This window comes from Schistocerca americana, chromosome 2 (genome assembly GCF_021461395.2).
Source record: "Schistocerca americana isolate TAMUIC-IGC-003095 chromosome 2, iqSchAmer2.1, whole genome shotgun sequence".
In the NCBI taxonomy this organism is placed as follows: Eukaryota; Metazoa; Arthropoda; class Insecta; order Orthoptera; family Acrididae; genus Schistocerca; species Schistocerca americana.
This window is the reverse complement of record NC_060120.1, coordinates 1,086,440,083-1,086,463,227: the sequence shown is the minus strand read 5'-3', so window position 1 is coordinate 1,086,463,227 and position 23,145 is coordinate 1,086,440,083. Positions and strand designations below refer to the sequence as shown.

At 39.8% G+C, this 23,145-nt stretch overlaps 1 protein-coding gene across 1 annotated transcript in view; it reads right to left on the bottom strand.

The window, feature by feature from the left end:
- The window catches only part of LOC124594686 (phospholipid-transporting ATPase ABCA3-like), a 543,403-nt gene that overhangs the window by 369,975 nt on the left and 150,283 nt on the right, over positions 1-23,145 (bottom strand). The window contains exon 12 of the mRNA XM_047133052.1: positions 20,790-21,000. Within this exon, the coding sequence (XP_046989008.1) occupies positions 20,790-21,000 (211 nt within the window). The remainder of the gene's footprint in view (positions 1-20,789; positions 21,001-23,145) is intronic.

The following is a 23,145-nucleotide window of genomic DNA, read 5'->3' as shown; positions in this document are numbered from 1 at the left end:
GCCAACTTAAAAAGGATTTACAGGAAGCTGAAATTTCATTTGATGACATTCAATATCGAGAAGTTTTCAGAGAAAAAGTCAAAATTACTAAAAGCCTTATTTCGCTTACTACACCATTTCCACATCCTGCCTGCAAATGGTCAAAACAGAGAAAAGAAGCACAGCCAGTGAAAATGAAAAACTACTGGCAAAAGAGGAAAACACAATCAGGGAAGAGATAAGAATCTCCAAGGTCCATAGCAGGCCAAAATGATAGCAAAAATATGTTTCTCAAGTGTCACAAACACCTGTAATTTACGGCTGAAAAAAAAAGAAATAAATAAAGTCTCACATTTCCCAAATGCTAGTCAGGCTTACTGGATCAGTAATGAGTACTCAAGTCTAGTTATTAAAGAATTGCTCAGCTAAAGGGTGTGCTTTTTTAAAAAAAAAAAAAATAAAAAAGGACTGTTAGTGTGAAAAACGTATATGGAAACCTATGAAATAAAGGTATAATGTTAAAATATGAATTTTTGTTATGTATCATATTAATGTACAAGATTACTATGTACAAACTATTACATGTTCGATCTGAGGGGGGAGGATATGTAGTGCTTCGAGAATTTCCATGTAAATTCTAGAATCACTCAGACTTCTACCATCTCGAACACACAATACTTTAAATATAAGTGTGAGAGAGCCTACCTACTGTGAGTCACCTGTCTGTGTGTGGAGGTTCGAAGTGTGTAATACGAAGCCTGTAGACATGGCAGTCGAACGGCACCAACAAGTGTTTGCCGGTCACGCCATGAGCCATAGTGAAAGAACAAGAAGTATTTATGTATTCTGTGCTGTTTTATAACTTTGACTATTGTAGTGGAGAAAAAGAACAGTTGAAATATTGTTAATTATTGTTTGTTTTGGACATAGAGAGGATAAGACGTGTGTTCAGATTCAGACTGAGAATGGACTTGGGTTTTAAGCCAACCTTTTCTTATGTGTAAATGAACTCTGTTTTTAACCTATGGATACGCAAAGAGACTTACTTGATAGTGTTTGTTTATGTAGAGAATGAGTTTTGTAAAAGTTTGATGTTCAAACATACATCATAAAGCGAAGTAAAACAAACTGTGTATGTCTGTTTATTGTTATAAGTAGAAAGAGTCATGAGAAATTCCTGTTCCTAGCAGATATACAGCGGAGAAGAAGAGAAAAGGAGCTTGTAACAACAAGCTAACCAGCAAGGAAAGTCAGCTGACCATCTCAAATAAGTTGTATCGTTAAAAAAGTGGGATTTTGCACACATACTTCGCCACTTTAAGTCACCCAAAGTGTTAGAACCTTCACAGTCTTGAATGTTATTGAATTTAGCATATGTTAAAATTCAGAAGTAATAAACATGTATTTTTTTCTTTTCTCCAAAAGAATTCCTGCCTCAAGATAGCGGCCTCCAAAGATGACACTGCGAACACCATTCTGAAGATATGAATTTCAGAATTTTTTTTTAAATGCTGTGTCTCTGTAGCTGTTCTAGATTTTTGTTAGAGCTTTTCTTATTTGAAAGATAATTGATTTATGATTACAATGGTATCCTCCAATTGGACATATCTGCTAAAGTTCTGTTACTGCTGCCTTTTGAACATTTTATAAAATTATGGAAAAATGCCAATCCAGAAAAGTTAGATTTTTCCCCCTTGATTATTACCATGTATATAGTAGAATATAGTAATTCTCTGTAAAGGAGAGCTTCCATTTTCAAGTTTCACAGGTTTCATTTGAAAAAAAATTTTTTTTTAACTTTCAAGGATAATTTATGTCTTCACTGAAGTTGTTTCTTACTAATTTCTTTGTTACAATGTTTATTTCTATTGTCTTTTTTACAGTTATTTCTTATCACTTTCTTTGTTGCAGTTATTTCTTTTCATTTTCATTGTTGCAGATATTTCTTACCCTTTCCTGTAGTTTCTTTGTGGTTGTTCATTGCAGGTTTCTGTATTGTAGTTGTTCAGTGCTAATTTGTTTACTGAAGAAGCTTCTAAGAAATCTGAGATCAACCAGTGAGTTCTGTGTTTTCGTGAGGAATTTGCCAGTTGACACAGTTGCTGTGTGTTTTGTGAAAACGACTGTTTGAAATGTCTTCTGACTGGGGCAACAGGAGAGTGAAGTGTGCTGACTATTTGCATATCCATAAAAGAGTGATAAATAAGACAAACGAACAAAAATAGACTTTGTTCAGGTTGGCAACAAGTGTTCTTATTTGAAGGTTCTGTTTCAAAGTGAAGATGTTTCCATTGACAACTTTTTGTGCTCTAAATGTTTTGACAGAATAACAACAATGATAGTATCTGAACAAGGTGAAGTCTTCCATAGTGCAGATGATGCAGATTTTGCATCAATAGAGGAAGAATTAAATACCCTGAATCAGTCAAGTACAGAGGTAAGTGTTAGTCCTGTTAATAAACCATTATCAGTGAAGTCAAGTCATAAGCTCTATGCATCAAGAAAGCACAGAGAAATTACTAAGGCTATGGATGAATACACTACAGCAAAACTGACCACACTCTACGAACTAGAAATTTCATCTTCAGCAGAAAATTAACCAAAGCACTCTTGCACCTCTTGCCAGGAATTTTTCACAAATATCAATTCAGCTGTTGAATATTATGCATTCTACAGTGAAAAGGTGCAAGTTTTAAGTATTATTCCAGAGACATTTTCAGAGAAAACAATTTTGAACCACGTTCCATCAGTATCAAAGTACATGGTAGACAAATCAAGAAATGTGAGGTCTGTCAAAGGAGTCTTTGGAAGACCAGATCCCTCTTATGGTCATCCCATAGAAGCAGCTCAAGTTCAAATAGTGCAGTCATTTTATCTGGAAAATAAGTGGGACTGTTCTCGCCAGAGTACCAACAAAAAAGACACTATAGCTGTAACAGTTGAAGGTAAAAAATTTGTGAAAGTGAAGACCTACATGACTCGCAGTATTAAAGAAACTTTTGCAATTTACAAGAGCAACTATACAATTTCATATATTGGAAGATCAAATTTTTATGCACTATGACCTGTCTGTTTATGTGTGTCCTGCGTGAATGTTGAACTTTGTGTGGTAACTTTGAAGAACTTACTAGACCACGTGACGTATGACATCTTGGTTGGGCGAGTGAAGTCTGTGATGTAAACTGAGAGACTTCTTTGTTTGAAGTATGTGGTGACTGCCTGGAAAGGGAGGACTGTCTCTACAGACACTTGGCCTGGAAGACGTAGCAGATAACTCTGCAGAAATTACATATGTGATATGAGAGGAAAATAAACTAATCAAGAAAACTGTTGCCTTGGACAGTTTCACTGATGAACTTGGTAAATGGTCAGTGGAAGCAGTAACACACCAGCATCTGAAGAGATTGCAACAACAGCATATTGCAGAAGTGAAAGGGTGTGCACAGGCTGAAGAACTATGTTGCAGTTATAAGTGATGACACAGGACATGACTCAGCACATGCTTTGCTAGCAATGCACAAAATTCTTCAACTGCAAACAGTGGCAGAGAAGATCATCATTATTTCTGATGGTGGTCCTAGCCATTTTAAAAATTGTTACAAGTTGTTTGAATTGAGTAAGTCGCTTGTGCCAACTGACTGGATATACAGTGCTACTGGTCACAGGAAGGGGCCATGTGATGGTGTAGGAGGCCTGCTGAAGCATCATGCTGCAAAACATAATATTTACAGCTGCAATTCAGAACGCTAAGGATTTTAAGAGAGTCGTGAAATCTTACACATCCACAGCTCTCATTCTTTTGACCAAAGAAGAAATCGAAGAATTCCGTGAGCAGAGAAAAGAAGAATGGTCCAATCAACCTACTTATTTGAAGGGAATTCAGAAGACACATTGTTGGACACAAAGTGATGGGTGAACTCATATTGCACACACTTTAAAAAGCAACAAAGAAGAAATTTCGTTTGTTTGGCCAACACCTCAGAAACAGCAAAATAACATACAGATTCTCAACATGAGAAGGGGGATGTTTGTCGCATGTATGTATGACTGTGACTGGTGGATTGCAGAGATTATAGACACCAATTATGAGTTAAACAGAACTGAAGTGAACCTTATGCTACCCCATGGACCAGCTGCTGGATATAGGTTTCCAGCTGAAGGACAGCAACAACGCCTTCTGTGCTCACAATGTTTTGTAGAGTGTAAATGCTCCAATCCCTATTGGTTCAACAGGAAGGCATCACTCTATATCAAAGGAAGATACTGAAGCAGTGGAACACTTTTTCAGTTCATTGACTGGCTAATTTCAGTACAAAACAGAGTGGACAGAAGTTGTATAAATTCAAACCTTTAAGTTTTTGGACCTTTCACATACATTTTGGAACCATTTAAAATGCTTGAAAAATGAGTCTCTTACTCATCTTTCAAATCTAAAATTATGTTAACAAGATTGGGTTTTGATTTTTATGAGCCTATTATGTAATAATGCGGTAATAAAACAGGTTCTATGTAGGCCTATAGCAAAAATTTCAATTGTTTACAAAACCTGTTCAAGCTAAAAATGGAAGCTCACCTTTTCAGGGAATGTAGAACTATATGGTACTAATCAACAGAAAAAAGTCAAAATTTTATGGATTGGCATATTTTGAAAAAAAAAAGTTACATAAATTATAAAAAAGGTCAGAAGGCTATAGTAAAACAACTTTGACAGGCAAGTCCAAATGGAGGATTTCTATGTAATCATAAAGCAATTATCTTTCAAATAAAAAAAACAACAAAATATCTAGAAGTGTTCCAGAGATACAACATTTTAAAATTTTTTCCTAAATTCACACCTTCAAAATAGTATGTGCAGTGTCATCGCCAGAGGGCTGTATCTCGGAGGAGAAATTTTCTTGGAGAAAACAAAAAAGTATGTATTGTTTTTAATTTTTACTGAAGATGAAAAGTAGGAGTGTTCAGAAATATTAAAATTATTATTAAAATGCTTTTATTATTATTAAAATATTAAAATTATTAATATCCTTTCCAAAATTGTTTAAAATAAGGTAAACATATTTTTTTGTTTTAGTAAGTGAATGGTTAGTCATAAAAAAAACTTAGTGTTCATATCAGCAGGAGGCCAACTGCATTACACTTGCAGCACAAAGTCTTTGCCATGTGAGTTGCTTACCCTTGGCCTGAAGGCAATGCTCCTCTAGAAATGATTTTCAAATACTACAAAGGCACCAAGAGTTGTGGACGTGGTAGTGTATACAAACAGTTTGTCGATACACAGTATGTTATGTGGCGGCATTGCTATCGAGGAAACAAGTACCATCCGCATGTTGTTTGATTGCAAACTTCCTTCTGCCTGCAAGTACTTAAGACAAAAGGGGAATTCAGTTGTTCGCTCAGTTCTGGGCCAGGAACTGGCAATTGAAAACTTGCTTCGACTGGCCCATATGCTCCACTCTACACCGCAACAATGCTTCACATTACACTTCATAGTGTGTCTGCTGTTGATGTTGCTCTACAACCGCTTGGGATGACTTCTAGAATTGGTATTATACCAATGAACTTACCCTATGTTATTCACAAATTATCATGAATGATCTTTCACTTTTTATTAGAAGTAGCCTAACTTGATTGTGAATGTGTGCCATGAATAAAGTGTTCTCTGCTTCAACCTGAAAATCAACATTTACTGTGGCATGCATCACCAAGAACAGAATATAACGGCTAATTCATTCCGGTGAGTGAGTGAGCAGCTCTGATCATATCTCTGAAAAGAGTGGTAATATACAGCTCTAGTGTGTAGAATGTGATTTTGTTAAGGGTAGGTGACTCTCCGTCGAGTCTACACAAAGATAACTGGAGAAGATCACAAAATGTTAATATGAAATCCCAAGAAATGTCCTCATGGATGAGGCTGTTAAAATCATAGTGACCTACTGCTGAACCATTTACAACAAAGTGAGAATTCCTAAAAAGTAGTGGTGCTCACATAATACTGGGTACAAAAATTTAGCTACAACTGAAATCGATACTGTGTGATTTTTGACATAGGTCTAAGTGAATATCAAAACAATAGGTTAATGACAAAGGTTGGGGGATATAAACTTGTTTGGACAAGGCACATAATCAGTACAAACTTATAATTAGATCTGTATATCTACCACAATATGTAACTGACAGTTGAAGAGTTACAGTTTTGCAAGTAGGTGATGTGACAAGATGCCCCACAAATAATACTATGGGAACAGGATCGGTAATCACAATATAGATAACTTCATTCCCATATATGTCACAGCTCATATATATTTACACTTGACATTGCGTCCATACAGAATGAAGTATAACAAAGAACTGACTAAAGTAAAGTTAAGATGGAGACTTGACAGAGCATTTAGAGTCCACAGATATTAAATTTCATGGTCAGTATGAACTATTGATGCCACATGGGCACATAAGATTGGTTAATGTCCTGGCGTCGAGTCTCTGGACGAGTAGGGCACGACGAGGCATAGGCCGTTAGCGCGAGTGGGGAAAGGTAGCACGAAAGCCACGTGTCTGTTACAGGAGCACGGCGTGTGCTTGTGTGGAGGGGGTGGGTGCGCACACAGCACCGAGCGAAGGGGAACGGTCGGCGACTGTCCGCTGTTAACCTTGCACTGGACAACCAGCATGGGCGAGAGCAGCGCTGGCGTTGCACGTGGGGCCACAATGGCTGCTGGGTCATGTGGCCGGTGAGTGATAGAGGGGGAATGTTTATCAACATGCGCGGTAGCTGTCTGAGAGGTGGGTGTGGTCGCAACGCACATGTGACTGTCATTAGTAGCACTGTTTGAGACACACGGCACTGGATGAGGCAAGTGCGACGGGAGGGGTTTGGAACGTCACACGCAAGTAAAGTTTGTGGACAAACCTAGTGAGAGTTTCAGCTAGGCTCAGCTGAGCAAATCTTGTTTAGGTGGCGGTGTCGTGGACTGCAGTTGCAGAAGTGAGGTACAAGCTGCGGCGAGCTCGCTGTAAGTGGATGCGATGCGTTGTTTCAGCTTCTCGTTGTCCTGGCGGAGTTGTGTCACCGAGTCGTATTCTGACAGTAGGTTGGTAACGCAGGTCACAATGTTGCCTGCGAGGGCGCAGCACTCACGTTGATATCGTATGTTGTGGTGGAAACAGAGTGTTGGACATAGGCGTGGGTGCACATTATGTGAGTGTTCGTAGGATGGTGGAGCCTGAACCCTGTATGACGTTCAGAGATAGTTCGTAATGAGAGAAAAAACCCATACCGAGGATCGATTCTTTGATGTTGGCAATGCAGAACGTCCACGGAAAATGTAGAGGAGATGGGGTTACCATAACCTATACTGAGCCTGAGGTAGGTAACATCAATGCGTTCACAGCTAAGTGACTTCCTCTGTGAAGAAGGGGGTGGTGCCATCAAAGTAGGTATGATCAACACATCAACAACAATGACGACCAGAAAAGCTAGAACTGACGCAATGTCAGTCACATAGAGACAACCACTTGGCTGGGCGGACGAGAGAGCAGAGTGTAATGTAAGAGGACGCCTGTTAGGTTCCACGCAGGACTCGGCATCTCTTAGTTCCTGTGGTCGGTGTTTGGGTGTTGGCATGGCAACCTGCACTTCTTGGCATCATCGCCGAACACTTTGTGGTACCCACAGAAAGGTTGAGCAGGGTGAGGAGGAGGTGGAGACTGCGACAGCAGGGGCGGTTTGTCCTCGTTGATTTGTTCCAGTAAATAGACCGGTACATAAGGTGTGTGGGCGATCCTGGAGTGCTTGGATAGCAGCGAGAGTGAGCTGACACTGCCAGGAGAAGCAGACGAGGTGGCGGCGAAGCGAGCCCTGCCTCTGCCGGCCGAAGGTCGGTATGTGGGGGTGGCTGTGCCGATGAACGGTGTGGAATGAACCGGCTGGTGCTGCTGCAGCAGTGAATACAACTGGTCAGCGATGTGTAGGCACGAGCCGATGGACGCGAACGAGTGTGGTAACAGATGGATCTGTAGATCGCTAGGTAGTTTGGCAGACCACACAGCCCATAGCATGGCGTCAGGCACGGTAAACTCGTTCACAAGCAATCAAAGGTGGCACCACAGTTGTGAGGGTGTGTGTTCATAGAGAATCTTGATTATTAACTCTTATGGCAAGCAGGCAAGTCGTTCCATTATAGTCTTCTTTGCAAACTCGTATCTTGGTACAGGCGGCGGCGAAAGGAGCACGTCACAAATCAAATGCGAGTGGTTGTGGAGGTGTGTGACGAGGCAGAGAAACTTTGGGTTGTCATCAGACACATGATGTAACTCAAACAGATGCTCAATGAGCGCCAACCACAATGCCGAGTTGTCCTCATATAAGGGTGGTAGCTTCAGCAGGCGGCCAGGAGGGAGTGATGAGGGTGGCTTCGGTGTCTTCTGAGGTAGCGGCTGAACTGAGGTTAAGTCAGAGGCTGGTGCGGTAGGCCCAGATGTAAACCAGGCAAGTGAATCCGTAGTAGTGACAGCTGGCATAGTTGACTGTGTATGACAAAAACACAGCGTGGCAGGCATGGACGGTACCGTGGAAACGGGTGGATGGACAGCACACGAGGTGGGCACGGAAACTGGACAATGAGTGAAGAGGGCTGGAAACGACCCGCTTCTGGTACAGGGCAAGAGACTGGCACGACAGACACAGGCGGTGCTGTGGGCTGTGGCCAGCGGTTGAGCGATCGGAGTGACCGGAAACGGGGACCCTCGCGACTGAGGGGGCGGGGGCAGGGGGGTTGAGAATGCTACCACTATCTGATGCATCACATGCCTGTAGTGCATGTGGCGGGCCACTGAGGCGAGGTAAGGGGTCCATATTATGTTAAATACTGAGTTGTGCATGTAAATTAGACACAACTGGAACACCACATGCGCGGAACGGATCCAGCGCGGATTGTAGTAATGGCGGCATTGCACACAGCCCGTCAGTATCTGATGTAGCATGCCGGTGGGTGGCTAAACACGTGTTCGAATGGAGATCACTTTGTTCTTGGAACACTTGATTTGAAGAGACACAATTTGAAATACTGTTCAGTTTAAGTTTCACTGTCGGATGGGCATAATCCTGTGACGCGAAGTCTGAGTCCACTGTTCGCTCTAACAACGTAGTTGTCGACCATTGAAAAATAATGAGGTTAGCACGCGGCATCGGTTGAGGACGTGAATCACTGTGCGTAAATGATGAATACGCCGTTGGCGAAGAAATGACGAAACTCGAGTTATATTTCCACATCTTTGAACGATTCATTGTTTGGTGTGGTCATTGCGTAGTGCATATAACCTGTTGCATAAACACCAGCGTGGGTACAGAATGAAGTATAATAAAGAACTGACTAAAGTAAAGTTAAGATGGAGGCTCGACAGAGCACTTACAGTTCACAGATATCAAGTTTCGTGGTCGATACAAACTATCGACGCCACAATACAAAAAGCATTTTCCAAAATATATCTGGAACAGATAGTTTTGAAGCACACTAAGGAAGGCAAAAAAAATAACGTACATCTCTGACAAAGTCCGTACTGAAACTGGCATCGGGGGCCGTGACGCAGTTGTGTCAAACTAACACATAAGATTTGGTATGTAGTACATTTTCAACTGAAACATGATTAATTAATTTAAAGAGATCTGCTTCACTTTTACTGATTATTTATTCTAACCACAACAGTTTCAGGATTTTAATAGTTCATCTTCAACCGTATAAAACTGTAACATATAAAGGAGAGAAGAGAAGAAAAATAATGCAAATTATCTGTAAAATCCAGAAGAGCAGACTATTAAAACAAGGTGACTCGTTTATTATGTTTGCTACCGCATAACGTGCAGTCGCGTCAGTCAGTTCAAAAATGGTTCAAATGGCTCTGAGCACTATGGGACTTAACATCTGAGGTCATCAGTCCCCTAGAACTTAGAACTACTTAAACCTAACTAACCTAAGGACATCACACACATCCATGCCCGAGGCAGGATTCGAACCTGCGACCGTAGCAGTCGCGCGGTTCCGGACTGCGCGCCTAGAACCGCTAGACCACCGCGTCAGTCAGTGCAAGTGACGTAAAATAAAATACACTGACAGAGAAAAAATCACAACACCAATAAATAATTAATTTAGAGTAGTGAAACTCTGGAAATAAATTTGCCAAGGTAGCTTATTTAAGTGATTAACATTGCAAAACTGCAAGTTAATGTAAGTGTGAGATAAGTTATGGGAAATGTGACATGCTGGTACTTTAATAACCAGTGTAACTGCCAGGATGTTGACTGCAAGCATGTTAACATGCATGCATTGTGTTGTGTAGGTGCCAGATGTCAATTTGTGGAATGGAGTTCCATGCCTGTTGCACTTGTTCAGTCAATACAGGGACAATTAATGCTGTTAATTGATGTGGTGGAGTTGTTGTCCAATGATGCCCCACACGTGCTCGATTGGAGACCGATCTGGTGATTGTGCAGGCCAAGGCAACATGTCGACACTCCATACAGCATGTCGGGTTACAACAACAGTATGTGGACGAGCGCTATCCTGTTGGAAGATACCCCCTGAAATGCAGTTCACGAATGGCAGCGCAATGGGTCAAATCACCAAAATGAGGTACAAGTTTACAGTCAGGGTGCTCGGGATAACCACAACAGCGCTCCTGCTGTCATATGAAATCACACCCTAGACCCTGACTCCAGGTGTAGGTCCAGTGCGTCTAGCATGCAGACTGGTTGGCTGCAGGCCTTCAACTGGGCTCCTCTAGCCAACACATGGCCATCACTGGCACTGAGGCAGAACCAGCAAACACTATGGACATCCACCTTGGCATTCAATGAGTTCTCACTTGACATCAAGTCTCAAATGATTGTCGTTTGGAGTCAGTGGAATGTACACCACAGGGCATCTGGCTCAGGGCTGTCATTGAAGAAACTGGTTTGTAACAGTTCATTGTGGGACTATGGTGCCAACTGCTGCTCAAATTACTGCTGCAGATGCAGTACAATGCACCAGATCCTTACACAGAACACACTGACCTTCCCTCTCGATAGTGCCACATGGCCGTCCAGAGTCCGGTCTCCTTCCAATTGTGCATTCGTGTGATCGTCCCTGTCAGCAAACATGTACAGCAATTGCATTCCTGCAAGTCTTTCTACAACATCACAGAAGGAACATACAACTTCTTGTAGCCCTACCTCAGTGAAGTGCTAATAATTATTGTCTCTGTCACCTCTGAGGCATTTGTGACTAACATCAAATCACCATGTCCATTCTCAAGGGAAACTAATGCTCATGACCATTACAGTATGTATATAAAGCAAACCTGATTTGGATCCTCACAGTATCGCTACTAGCACCATTCTTATGTACCTGGCATGAAATTTGAATAGACATCATCTTCCAGGTGTAGAAACAAGCCTAACAAATTTTGTTTATGTCACGCAACTCCTTCCTAGTGTTGCACTATTTTCAGTCAGAGTATATAAAAACCATCACAAATCTAAACTGTGATTGTAGTAGTGTATGCAGCTAAATAAGAAACAAAAATGACCGAGCTGAGCCCCCTACATTATACAATGTAATAATGATATGAAAAAATGGGAGAAAAATCAGCTTGAGCCTCACAGACTTGTAAGAATGTTTGCTGCAATACGAAATGAGGCCAAATGTTGAATAGAGAATTAGGCAGTAAAAGCCATGATAAAAATTAATGGTAATATAAACTCTACCAAGTGAATCATCATACATGTAGGATATTTTATGGGCTCAAGTGATGTAAAATGAAACATATAAAACTATAAAACCCATCATAAAAATCTACAATGTAATTATAGCAATTTGAGGAGTCAAATAACAAATTAAGAGAATTAAGCTGAGTGCCCTTTATTAGATGAAATAGTACTAATATGGAAAGATGGTTATAGTGAAACAATGAATAAGCACATGGGAATTTAGGGAAATATGTCTGAACCTGTGACTTGTTTTAAAAAAAATTATAACTAATCAACAAAACTGTATGTTTCAATGCTTTTGCTCATTTACTGCTTGCAGTGGGTTCTAATTTAAACTGCATAAAATTTAATCTCTTCCAATAACTTAAGGACTCGACCTTTCACCTGTAGGTGGAAAATATTTAAGTGAAGAGATGAAAATTATTTAAGTGAAGAGGTCGAAAAAATCAGCCAACCAGTTGCAAAACGAAGATTTATTAGCCCTTGACCTATGTTTCGATATGTCTAAAAATATCTTCTTCAGAAGAAGTGAGCCTTAAAAATGTATACAACCAGTTACAAAAATTATTTTTACAAACATAACAACATATTGATAGAAAAATGTTTGTGAGGTTAGCATACTCACTTGTTACATCATATGATGGTACATTAAAATAGCTGTAGCTGAGCAGCTCTTTAATACATAAACTGACAAAAACAAGAATTTTGCAAAGTCATGGCTTTAAATAGCAGCCAGATTACATTTAGCGCACTTAAGAATGAATGCTCACTGGTAAAAGACCACAGGTAGCTCCTGCCAACATAAAATTATAACAGGAGTCACAGGATAAAATATTTGCATACATTAAGTGTACATAATGTCAGAGACAGAAGCCACCTGTTATGAATATACAGACCCAAGCGACCAGAAAAAATTGGGCTGCAGAGGGTGCTAAATGCATGCGCATAAGAACTATGGTTTGCTTGTGTTAAATAAATAGTTAAAGCAAGCATGAAAGTTTCTCTACGATGCTACTAAAAATGTAATAGGGCGACCAGTTGAGCTATAAAGCCAGATGTAAGTAGCACCTTTTGGGTAAGAAACAGGGAATGTGCATAATTGCTGAACATTTACTTATTTCACACCATGCACTGAGGGAATTAAAAGAAATCATAATTTTATATACAGAAATAAAAGGCTGGAAACTGGATTTATTAGAAGAACTTTAAATTTATCAACATCTTGCTTAGAAAGACGGTAACATTTTGAATTTGCAAGTAAGCACTTCCTTGACAGATTTGAACCACTGCTCATGGTCACATAATATGTGTTTACCGATCTCCACTAATATCAGTGAATGTGCGGTCCTCCTGAAAATATTGTTTCTCTACTGTCAAACTACCGATGTTTCATATCACCAAGTTTCATTTTTCGTGGCCTTGTCAACACAATTCTACAGCTGATATTCCAAAAATGGTATTAGTACAGCTACACAGAAGGATCTCATTTTTAAATTGAGATGTAGCTTTATCCATTTTATTCTGTCCTTCTTGTAAACAGAAGTAATTTTTTGTAGCAGTTATCTTCTGCAAACTAAAGCTACATGCAGTATAACTTTGCTACATACACGTTTTACAGATAATTTTATATTTAATGTTGTTGTTGTTGTGGTCTTCAGTCCAGAGACTGGTTTGATGCAGCTCTCCATGCTACTCTATCCTGTGCAAGCTTCTTCATCTCCCAGTACCTACTGCAACCTACATCCTTCTGAATATGCTTAGTGTATTCCTCTCTTGGTCTCCATCTATGATTTTTACCCTCCACGCTGCCCTCCAATGCTACATTTGTGATCCCTTGATGCCCATGTCCTACCAACCGGTCCCTTCTTCTTGTCAAGTTGTGCCACAAACTCCTCTTCTTCCCTATTCTATTCAATACTTCCTCATTAGTTATGTGATCTACCCATCTAATCTTCAGCATTCTTGTGTAGAACAACATTTCGAAAGCTTCTATTCTCTTCTTGTCCAAACTATTTATCGTCCATGTTTCACTTCCATACATGGCTACACTCCAAACAAATACTTTCAGAAACGACTTCTTGATGCTTAAATATATACTAGATGTTAACAAATTTCTCTTCTTCAGAAACGATTTCCTTGCCATTGCCAGTCTACATTTTATATCCTCTCTACTTTGACCATCATCATTTATTTTGCTCCCCAAATAGCAAAACTCCTTTTCTACTTTAAGTGTCCCATTTCCTAATCTAATTCCCTCAGCATCACCCGACTTAATTCGACTACATTCCATTATCCTCGTTTTGCTTTTGTTGATGTTCATCTTATACCCTCCTATCAAGACACTGTTCATTCTGTTCAACTGCTGTTCCAAGTCCTTTCCTCTCTCTGATAGAATTACAATGTCATTGGGAACCTCAAAGTTTTTATTTCTTCTCCATGGATTATAATTCCGACTCCAAATTTTTCTTTTGTTTCCTTTACTCCTTGCTCAATATACAGATTGAATAACATTGGGGAGAGGCTACAACCCTGTCTCACTCCCTTCCCAACCACTGCTTCCCTTTCATGCCCCTCAACTCTTATAACTGCCATCTGGTTTCTGTACAAATTGTAAATAGCTTTTCGCTCCCTGTATTTTACCCCTGCCACCTTCAGAATTTGAAAGAGAGTATTCCAGTCAACATTTTCAAAAGCTTTCTCTAAGTCTACAAATGATAGAAACGTAGGTTTGCCTTTCCTTAATGTATTTTCTAAGATAAGCCATAGGGTCTGTATTGCCTCACGTGTTCCAACATTTCTACGTAATCCAAACTGATCTTCCCTGAGGTTGGCTTCTACCAGTTTTTCCATTCGCCTGTAAGGAATTCGCATTAGTATTTTGCAGCTGTGACTTATTAAATTGATAGTTCAGTAATTTTCACACCTGTCAACACCTTCTTTCCTTGGGATTGGTATTATTATATTCTTCTTGAAGTCTGAGGGTATTTCGCCTGTCTCATACATCTTGCTCACCAGATGGTACAGTTTTGTCATGATTGGCTCTCCCAAGGATATCAGTAGTTCTAATAGAATGTTGTCTGTTCCCAGGGCGTTGTTTCGACTTAGGCCTTTCAGTGCTCTGTCAAAGTCTTCACGCAGTATTATATCTCCCATTTCATCTTCATCTACATCCTCTTCCATTTCCATAATACTGTCATCAAGAACATCGCCCTTGTATAGACCCTCTATTTACTCCTTCCACCTTTCTGCTTTCCCTTCTTTGCTCAGAACTGGGTTTCCATCTGAGCTATTGATATTCATACAAGTGGTTCTCTTTTCTCCAAAAGTCTCTTTAATTTTCCTGCAGCCAGTATCTATCTTACCACCTCTAAAATTATTGCATTTATTAGTGACCTTCTATACGAGATTGTCATATTGCTTTAATGTAAAATTATGCAACTTAACACCAGCAAGATGCTGTGCTTACGCGCATATATATATAGTGCCCACTGCTTTCCCATTTTCCTTTTCGCTTAAGCTTCCATAGTGGTAAACAAAAGTTTTTTCTGTTTCCTTTATCTCTTTAGTGTCATTGTTTAGCTTTTCTTTGCTCTGCTTTCGCCATGCATTTGTAACTACGATCTTTTGCAAATAGATCTCTATCTTCTGCATGCTGAACCTCACAAATATTTTTCTTTCAATATTTTGTTTCTTTCGTAAAAATAATTTTTGTAACTGGTTATGTACATTTTTAGGGCCCACACCTTCTGAAGAAGATATTTTTAGAACTATTGAAGCCTAGGGTCAAGGGCTAATAAACTGTGACTTGGTAACACAGATCTTGAATTATCTAATTTCTGGAGTTCTTCGAACTGAATTGCAAAAGTACATCCTATTTGTCCAACAAAAAGGCATTGGCAATCATTACAGTTAATCTGAAGAACACCTGTCAGTACATCTGGTTTGCAGTCACAGGTTTCATGCTGTCCAAACTGTAGGCCCACTTGGTTTTTCCCATAAAACACAGGAATTATAAGGGACTTTTGTAACCATTTGCCAACTTTAACAGAAATAATTCCTGTGTATGGTATTTTGCAATTTATGGTGCATGATTACATTATAGAGTTTTATGATGGGCATTTATATTTTTACATATTTCATTTTACGTCCTAGATTCACTTGTTATAGTTTATATTATCACTACTTTTTTATCACAGCTTTTGCTGTCTAATTCTCTGTTCACTCATTTGGCCTATGTACCATTGCTTAGTTGTCTATTATGACACACATGTACACAAGTCTGTGAGGTTCAGGCTTATTTTTCTCCCATTAGTTTACTTATTTCACCTGTCAGGTGCCTTTCCATATCATTATTGCTTTGTATAATGTAGGGCACTCAGAGTGGTAATTCAGATTGATTCTTATTTCACTGCTTACATTACTACACTCACAGTTTAGATTTGTGATGGATTTTATATATTTTATTTTATATCACTTGAGCTCATAATGTATCATACATATGACGAATTACTTTGCATGATCTATGTTACCGTTAATTTATACCATTGAGTTTACTGTTTCTACCCCTTGTTTGTTCATCTAGCCTATGTACCTTTGTCTTGTTGGCTAAAACGTAAGATGCTGTTGCATGTTTGGGAGTTATTTGGCCTCACATCATATCACAGCTCATTTATATTTATTATGTTTTTAAATGAAGTATTGTAAGCACCCGGGCCAGTCAATCCAGATTTTGCAATCTTCGCTAATAACGACATCATATTTACTTGCCTCTACTCCATTGGCACCTGTGCTGGACTGTGCCTCCAGACCTCTGGCATGACCCTCCACTTTGTCTTGGTTGGAATTCACACCGTGTGGCTGCCCGACGGCGGACACTGTGAGTATAGTGTTTTTTCTCGGTTTCTGATTTGTTCATCCTACCCACCTGGATGTTAGATTTTTAGGTCCGTTTGATTATTATGCTCTGTCCTTTTCCTAGTTCCATGTTAGATGTGGTGATTTGGAGCCCTTGCACCATCTGGTGCATCCACATTGTGCATTACCAAATACAATAAGTGAGTCATCTTGTTTCAGTAGTCTGCTCTTCTGGATTTTACAGATACACTACACTATAATTCTTCCCTCCTCTCCTTTGTATGTTACTGTTCCCTACACCTGAAAATGGAATTTTAAAAACCCACAAGCGATTGTTGTTGGAATAAATAACTGGTACAACTAAAGAAGATCTTCTTAAATTAATTAAATGTAAAATTTACATGTTCAGCAATGTAGATGCAGAGGTAGTAGTGTCATAACTCAGTGAGGAACTTGAAACTTTCAGCTCTGCGCTGGACTGTGTAGAAGAACTGTGGCTGGCATTTAAAAGAATAGTTGACCACGCATTAGACGGAAATACACTGAATGAACTGTTCGTGAGGGAAGGAATTGTCCATAATATATAATCTCTTTTGAGAAATTTCTGGTGCACAATAGGTATAAAACAAAATATAAGGCTGGATATAAGGAATCTATACATGAAACACATTTCGCAATGCACAAAGTCTTCAATGAATTTCATACCAGAACCTTACCAACACTCACAAAATACAAAGAAATTCTAGTGACACATAAAGGCTGTCAGTGGCATGAAATATGATGTCCAGGCACTCATTCATGACACAGGAATTGAAACTGGGGGTAGCAAAGGAAAAGTAAAAATGCTACAATCCATTTCTTTGCAAAGAGAAATCCAGAAGTACTGACAGTGCAGGCTTTCACAGCTAGTATCCACGTTTTTGGTGAACTTTGTTTTACAAGCATTAGGCTGTCATCCAAGGCATCTTTCTCTGCCTAATGTTTTGTTTTCTGATGCTGGAGGCATCATAAGAGAAACAGTTCAGTTTGCTGAGTTTGTTTGAGATTGTAATGGCTTTGTGAGTTGTTATTGCCTCTGATGGTGCCTCCAGCATTGGAAGACAAAACACTAGGCAGAGAAATATCCATCAGACCAGGCCTAATGACCGAGCGAGGTGGCGCAGTGGTTAGACACTGGACTCGCATTCGGGAGGACGACGGTTCAATCCCGCGTCCAGCCATCCTGATTTAGGTTTTCCGTGATTTCCCTAAATCACTCCAGGCAAATGCCGGGATGCTTCCTCTGAAAGGGCACGGCCGACTTCCTTCCCCATCCTTCCCCAATCCGATGAGACCGATGACCACGCTGTCTGGTCTCCTTCCCCAAAACCAACCAACCAACCAACCAGGCCTAATGCCCATAAAGCAAATATAGCCAAAATCCAGGAGTAATGCCTGGGTCCAGTTCTTGGACCACTGCAAATGTGACATAGACATTATTGTCAGTGATGCTGAGAAATAGCTAAAAATGACAAAGCTCTATGGCCTGACAGAATATCTACCAAATTCTATTTTGAATTTGTGGCTGATTTAGTCTCTCTTTCAATCGTAATATAGCACAGATTCCTCAAACAAAAAACTGCCAAGTAGCTGGAAGAAAGCACAGGTTACAAGCGTCTACAACAAGTGATCCAAAAACCTGCCGCCAAATATCTTTCATGTACATTTGTTGCAGAATCTCGGATCATATTCTGAGCTGCAACATAGTGAGAGACCTCGAACAGAGTGACATCCTCCATGCTGACAAGTATTTAGGCTGGAAACGTCGGCTGTGCAGAACTCGACTCACTTTTTTGTCCCACGATATTCCAAAAGCCACAGATCAAGGTAATTATGTAGATGAACTACTTCTTTGTTTTAGAAAAGAATTTGGCTCAGAAACCCCACCAACAGTTGAAGATACGCCGGTAGGGAGGATGCAGCACACTACCTCGGACAGAGGGCCATTGGTGCATATACCTCATAAGTGTGAACGGTAAGTGTTTTGCGCCCTTACTGTTTATGCTGTATATTAATGACCTGGCTGGTGCAGACAATATAAAACCAAAAAACAGAAATCTCACTTGGAATAACAACAATATGAAACAGAGTAGACTGCTGCTCACGACACACAAGGAGCACAGAGAGGCAAACAGGCACATTTAGAAGTAAACTACAGTATTACACAGAGTTCTTCTTCAGAAACATATAAACACACACACACACACACACACACACACACACACACACACACACACACACACACACACACACACAGATGTATGGTCACTGCTGTCATCTCCGGGTGCTGAGACCCATCTGTGGTGAATTACCCATCAGCTAGTCCCTATATCCCTACAGGCATGCAACAGCATCTTCTTTCAGCATTATCCTGCTATCCCTCCCCTCCCCTGCCACCCCACACCTATTCTGTATACTCACTATTCACTCCAGCTGATACTGCTACAGAGCTCACAAAAACAAGATCAGACTAATTACAGCACACTCAGAAGCATTTAAGCAAACATTCTTCCAGCACTCCATAGGCGAATAGAATGGTAAGAAGCCCTGTGAGGTGATGTGATGGTTAAGTACCCTCTGCCATGCGCTTCATAATGTTTTGTAGGGTACAGATGTAAATGTGGTAGATTTTTAGCTATTTATAAAATGCTTATATGGGATAGAAAATGCTTATATGAGATAGAAAATGATTACATCGATTATAGCATGCACACAGCCATGAAAGAAGACAGTCTTTCCACATTCTGGAGTAGGGAGAACACTCCATATGAACTGTGATATAAATAGTACTATCAATCTGTGACAGTACAAAAATTGGATGAGACGAACACATATTAAGGACTAGCACTTACTATGTCACAGCGAGTGTGGCTCGATACGATACACTGACATTTAGTTGCAGTACAAGAATAGTACTTATTGTGGCACTACACTTGTTTTGTAGGCTCCCAGGTGTTACAGAAGTGACTGCATACAAGCGACGGAGTGTGGTTTCAGGTCACTGCCAAATTACACCCAGAATTCCTCCTAATAATAAGTAATATAACTGGGTAGATAAAAAATCTATTCACCAAGCAGCAGCAGTAAGAAACGTGCAAAAGTTAAGGAAATGTGTGAACTTTCAAAGCCAGTGTCTCCTTCTTGTAGCAGAAGGATTGAAGGGGAAGGAAGATGGATGAAGAAAAGAACCGGCAAGGTTCAGGAAATGGGAAGAGTTATGGAAAAGTCGTCCAGAACTCTGGCTCAGACGAGACTTATTAGATGGAATGGGAACCACTGACCAGGTTCTGGGTGACTTTTCTATGATTCTCCTCATTTCTTAAACCTCGCCTGTCTTTTTCCCTCATCCTTCGTCTGCAACCGTTCTGTAAGAAAGTAGAGCCATTTGCTCTGAAAGCTTGCACATTCCCTTAACTTTTGCACATGTTTGCTCTTGCTGCTGCTCAGTGAGTAGATTTTTTATCTATCCAATTATATTTTTGGAAATTGACTACTTTCATTAACAACAAGTGAGGTTTTTGTGCCACAAGGTAATAAAAATCACTAGAATTTTGAACTATATAAGATTTTAGTTCAGTTTACCATAGTCATTCTCTGAACTGTTAGTGAATTAGTGTTCACCTACATCATGCAGTGTTTCTTAACTCAAGAAGTTTATTTCTATTGCTAGAGTGAAATTTATTCAGAACAGTAAAAGGAATTCCTCAATGTCTGGCCTGGCTAAATACTGAGTGATGACATATTCGGCTGCTGTATTATTATTGGAAGATATATTGAAGCCAAAGCCCAATAGGCAAAGAGTTGTGACCATCTGCAACACACAGTCTGCTGACTCTTCTCTACATTCCCCTCCCACCCCTCACCCTCCCCCCCCCCCCCCCCCCAATATCTCTCTCTCTCTCTCTCTCTCTCTCTCTCTCTCTCTCTCTCTCTCTCTCTCTCTCTCACACACACACACACACACACACACACACACACACACAAACACACACACACACACACACACACACACACACACACACACAAAAGCACAAACTCCTTTTCTTATTGAACCCTCTTTTTTTAAAAAAAATGTTTGACTCCTAGGTGCTAGGCTTAACATATTTAAATATTTTCCTCAGATTACTGATTTAGTGTACAACTTGCAGGCATGTAACAGATAAAACTTATTTACCATATCTCTTTTTCAAGAAGAAAGGTGAACCACAACAGCACAAATGTCCACCTGCCATGATAGCAACCCGGTCCCCAATAATATCAGCTTCATCCATGTGATGGGTCGTCATAAGAATTGTGCGATGCTTTTTCTCTTCCTTGAGTACATCCCACAGTGATCTTCTTGCTGTTGGATCCATTCCAGCAGTAGGTTCATCAAATAGCACTACCTGCATCAAAAACTGGACTTTTAGAAAGGTAACAAGAACACCATCTTTTACTGAATATTTCCTATTTATGAACTTTTTAGAGAAAATAATTCCAATGACTTCTAAATGGACGCATATGTAAAATGCTACAGTTTCATTAGGAATTGTGCTCAGTCTTAAGAAAGTCAGTGGAGCTTTCATGCAGGATGTCTGTGCAACAGCTTTGATAAAAAGGTAAGTTTTGGTGATGCAGCAATTGTTAGTTTTGCTACACAGTCACAGCAAAGCAGCATGTAATATTACAGCTCAACTGCTTTCATAATCTGCACAATTTTGTACAACTGCCACAACAAAAAGAACAGTAATACAGAGGAATCCAGAAAAATGGTTTTTAATACCTTTGGAACAAAATGACATATCATTGCAATTTTGCGTGGTAGTAGAGTCCAGTCTCAACAGATCCTGGCATGCATTTTCCAGCAGGTGACAGTGCAGCAACGAATGAAGTAAGATTGTCGTCTGAGAAATGCAAGGCCATGTCGAAGTAGTACTGGAAGGTACAACACAATGGCGTAACATGTATGGAACTCATCTACCAACATGTACAACAATTTAACTTATTCGGGATAAATTTGTAGCTGAGTACTGTTCAGGATGAGCATAAGGAAAGCTCTGTCTGACCAAAAACATCACTGAGTCCAGCTTCCAGTGCTGCTATGTTGCAACACTTTACTAGGTCACCTCAAAAAACTGTGAAACAGGGTGCATGCGAAAATGAGGTATGCTGATCAAGCATATGATGAATTCTGAAGGCTGCAAAGTGGAAAGTGTCACATTCCAAGATCTCGGTACACTATGAATGAGGAGAATCCGGACAGAAGGATGGAAATACTGCAAATGGATTGAAAGCATGCTTCGTGAAGCTGAATAAATGCAGGGATGGCTACCTGGTCTGACGAGGCACAATTCAAACTCAATAGTACTGTAAATAATTAGAACTGCATGTAATGAGCTTCTGAAAATCCTCACTTTCATGTGAACAAACATGTTAATCTATCAGATGTTAATGTGTGGTGTGGTCTGCCATCACAAAGTTTGATTGGCCCATTCTTCTTTTAAGGTACTGTAACTGGGGAGGTGTATCTTCATATGTTGCAAACATCGATTTTACCTGCCATCTGAGAGATGTTTGGAAATAAAAGATTTTACCTACAACAATATGGCGCTCCACCTCACTACTTGAATGAAAATCTGCCTGGATGATGGGTAGATCGAAGAGGAGCAGTTGAGTACCCATCACAATCCCCAAGCCTTACACCTCTTGACTTCTACCTATGGGGGACCCTGAAAAATGAAGTTTATCAACAGAAGCCAGCTATAATGTATGAGCTACAAAGAAACCATTCAGGCAGCCTGTGTGACTATCACACTGGCAACATTGGTAGATGCAGTTCGTTCAACAGTTCAGTGGCATCAGCGTTGTTTGGCTGCTAATGGGGGGCACTTTGAACACATAAAATAACCTCCCACCCCCAACCCATGCAGGAATTGTAATAGTATGTCATTTTGTTCCATTACTATTGGCTATCAAACAGTGTATACATTTTTCTGGGCCCCTCTGAATAACAATAATAATAACACCTAGAAAACCAAAAAGCTTCTAGATGAGTGGAAAGTAGCGTTAATCCATCCACTACATCAAAAGGGAGACAAACAAAACGTCAACAATTAATCAGTAGTATCACTTTTGCCAATGGCATGCAAAAATTATCAAAAATTATCAGTTGTAGAAACTTTAGACAAGGAACTGGAAGAATATCAAAGAGGTTTTCAAAAGGGAAGATCCTGTACTCAACGGAGTTTTAACATAAAATCAATAATTTGCCAAAGAATGTTACACAGCAAATCTATAAAAGTACCATTCAGTAATTAAAAATACACATTCTGTTCAATAGACAAGAAACACTAGATAAAACCATTAGATAATTTGATGTTAAAGCAAAATTAGCAAACATAATTCATGATATTCTAAGAAAGGATATATCTAATATTAAATTTATGTGAGAAGTATCACAGCCATTTAAAACAAAAAATGGTATTTGAGAAAGGGATGCTTTATCATCAAGGGCAATTCTAGAACTCGGTCAAGGCAGGGGCTAAAGGGGG